The sequence below is a fragment of the Gekko japonicus genome, unplaced genomic scaffold, assembly GCF_001447785.1.
Source record: "Gekko japonicus isolate JY-2015 unplaced genomic scaffold, Gekko_japonicus_V1.1 scaffold212, whole genome shotgun sequence".
Taxonomy (NCBI): domain Eukaryota; kingdom Metazoa; phylum Chordata; class Lepidosauria; order Squamata; family Gekkonidae; genus Gekko; species Gekko japonicus.
This window is the reverse complement of record NW_015161953.1, coordinates 316,493-319,829: the sequence shown is the minus strand read 5'-3', so window position 1 is coordinate 319,829 and position 3,337 is coordinate 316,493. Positions and strand designations below refer to the sequence as shown.

General features: G+C 39.6%; 1 protein-coding gene across 1 annotated transcript in view; it reads left to right on the top strand.

Moving 5' to 3' along the window:
* Positions 1-3,337, top strand: part of DOCK2 (dedicator of cytokinesis 2) — a 556,464-nt gene that overhangs the window by 542,636 nt on the left and 10,491 nt on the right. The window contains exon 47 of the mRNA XM_015429463.1: positions 768-905. Coding sequence (XP_015284949.1) covers positions 768-905 — 138 coding nt within the window. The remainder of the gene's footprint in view (positions 1-767; positions 906-3,337) is intronic.

The window sequence follows — 3,337 nt, the reverse complement described above, 5'->3', positions numbered from 1 at the left end:
ATGTTTTAGTATTTATTATGCTCTCCCTTCTAGCACAGTATTCATTTGACATGAGTTCAGCCCAGTATACACATTAGCCACCCCAGTGTACATATTAGGGCTTTTCTGCTTTAATCCCATATTTACAAATATGCCTATTACTTTCTGTTTGTCATATTTTTATCTCTCAATTCCTCTGAGGAGTTCATAGTGCCACACATGAGTCTCCCCCTTGTTTTATTCCTATAACAGCCGCATGAGGTAGGTTAGGCTGAGAGACTGGTCCATAGTCAGAGTTTAATGGCGGAATTTGGATCTTCCTGGTCCTAATTTGACACTGTAACCACTATGCCACACTTGCTGTACTGAGGGAGCAACCAGAACATGAGAGCATCTACATTTGCCTGCTTCTTTTTATTTACATAGGCACCAACTGCACAGGATTCTCAACAGCTAAACAGAGATTTGATCACCATGTGCACAACGATGCAACTACTTTAACAAAGACTGAACATTCCCTGTGTGTTCCAACAGTGTGCCATAAGCAAATAGACATGGCCTTCAGTTTAGTAATTATCATACTAAGGTGGCATGATGAAAGAAAAAAAATTTTCTTTCTCTTCCCATTTAGAATAAGATACCAAACTGCTTTTCTTTTGTCTAAGAAAGGAGGGATATGTCTATTGGAAAATATATTACAGTTCTTGTGAATGCAATTCTGCATTCTATATAGTGACAAATTCTATATAGATTTTATGGCTAAAATTCTGGATTCCTTTCTCTCCTAGATTCCGTTTCTTGGAGCTGGGATTAAGATTCATGAGAGAAGGGTATCAGACAGCCTTCGTCCTTTCCACGAACGTATGGAAGAGTGTTTCAGGCACTTAAAAATCAAAGTGGAGAAACAATATGGCATCAGAGAATTGGTAAGCATTATGGGCTTTTATTTACCCTCTAGCCTTCAACTTCAAATTCTAGCTCTCAGGTAAAAACCAAAAACCTCTAAGTCTTCATGTCATAAGGATTGGCCTGTGATCTGAAGGTGCTATAACTTTCATCCAGGAGCCAGATCATCTAATATGTTCCCCAAAACAGCTTGTGGAGAGCTGAGATCCTCTGTTATTGTGAAAGTTGCTTATTCCCCTCACATAGTTAGGGAGTTAAAACCCCTCATGGAAAGGTGCCAGCCAGATCCCTTCCCCTCCCTTACTTGTAAGTTTTACTAGCTCAGAGCTTTGATCTAGACAAAATGCAGGGGTCCTGGTTCTTGGAAAATTTCTGACTATGAGATGAATCTGCTTCTAAAAGCAAGCCTTACTGAGTGCAATAAAACATAAAATACATTAACTAACCCTAAGCGGTAGTATACAAAAATTGCAGAATAGAATTAGTGCCAGTGTGTTTCTGACAGTTCTTGGAGCAAAGCCAACTAAATAGCTAAATAAGTAGATTAAATGTTTGATAGCATTAGGGATGAGAAGACTGTTGCATATGGGGGGGCAGGATTCTGTTCTTGCCAGCTTTAACAGTCCTAGTGAGTTTTACTGAAGAAGGACTGCTGGGTGGTGGACTTTGAAACTTATTCCTTGGGAGACTAAATCATGTAAGTTGTAGATATTTGTTTATTCTGTCTCCATTGACACTTGTTAATTCCCCCTCTTATTTTTTTAAGGTCATGGGCCTCTTAACACTAAAAACCAGTTTTTTACAGTATGTGGTATTGCCAAAGACTTCTTTTAAGATTAGCTTCCAACCAATTATAATTTCTAGAAAGACAGAGAACCTGCCGGAAGTATCACTTTGGCTGAATGTGGCAGTGGAAAGTGCCATCAAGTCTCAGCCTGACTTAGGCTGGCCCCTCATGGGGGTTTTCAAGGCAAGAGACGTTCAGAGGTGGTTTACCATTGTCTGCCTCCATGTCATGACCCTGGTATTTCTTGGAGGCCTCCCATCCAAATACTAGCCAGGGCTGACCCTGCTGAGCTTCTGAGATCTGGTGAGATTGGGCTATCCTGGGCTATCCAAGGCAATTTCAGGTCAGCTAAAATGCATGGTGGTCTGACTGGTTTTCATGCTGACTAACCTGGAATTGATATAGGCTTACTGTTGACACTGAATCAGCAAACTGCCCCTGTTACAAGCCTGGTTATATCAAGATCCCCATAGCTGATTTGGTCATGTTGAACACTGTGTTAATATAATCTTTACATACAAAGTCCTCAGGTACTGATTATTAGTATTGTACAATGAGATTAATGAATGAGATTGCAGACACATTACAGTCTTTGAAATATGCACACAGCCATACACACGGTTTCTGGAACTTCTTTAGATACTTAACATCTTCCATTCAGTTCTGGACTCCATGTTGGTCTGAAACTCAGCATACATAAAATGCACTGATAAAAAGCAATTTCCCTCAGAGGTATGTGGCAATATAAATGATTTCATTAGCACCGAAGAAGTTTCTCTCCATTAATAAGTGTGGGGGGCAGGCAGTATTTAATACATTTTCCAATACACAGGGAAGCCAATTAATTCAAAGAGTAGAACCATTCTAGTGTTATCATGCCGTTCTGGTTGCTAGTATGGTGCTCCCTTTCCATCTGAAATGCAGCTGAGCTGATTGTGTCTTCACACTGCATTTGGGATTCACCAGATGAGAAGCAATTCCCAGTGCACATAAAATGTAAAACGTATTTGAAAATAAACTTAGAAGCTCTAAATGGCTTTCCTGAGTCTCTTGCTGGAGGTGGTTTGCTGAGTGAAATGAGACAGTGTCAGAATGGAGCCTGAAGTATGAGATTACATTCCAATTTCCATACAGGTTTCATAATATCTCTGCAATCATTAAAAAAAAGTCTTGACTTGCAAGTATTAAAATCAGAAAGAGTGACATGTTTTTATAGCATATATGTATTGGAAATACCTTTACCTATGAAAAGCTGAATGATAAGCTAAATGCTCAGAGTCCTGGGTAATAAATAGGGTGACCTATGCTCAAAGGGCAGCTCAGTCCTGGACTTCACTAGGTAATAAAATATACTTTTCCTTACAATGTGTCTGGAAGAATATCTGTAGCCCTGGTGATATGGTCTTACCTCAACATCCTGTGCTGTCATCTTCTTTGTCAGCCTACTGGTTTGGAGGATGTGGAGACTTCTCAGCCCACACAAATATTTTAAAGTATCTGCATGCCATTCTTTTCAAGGGTTGATAAATAGCGAAATAGAGGCCAATGTATGTCACCAGATTCACGTTACAAGAACCTAGGGACATAGCGGAAACAATACTGAGTTTCTCATGAAACAATCAAAGAGGAAACATTATTTTTCTCAACCAGCCAGAAAAGAAACAC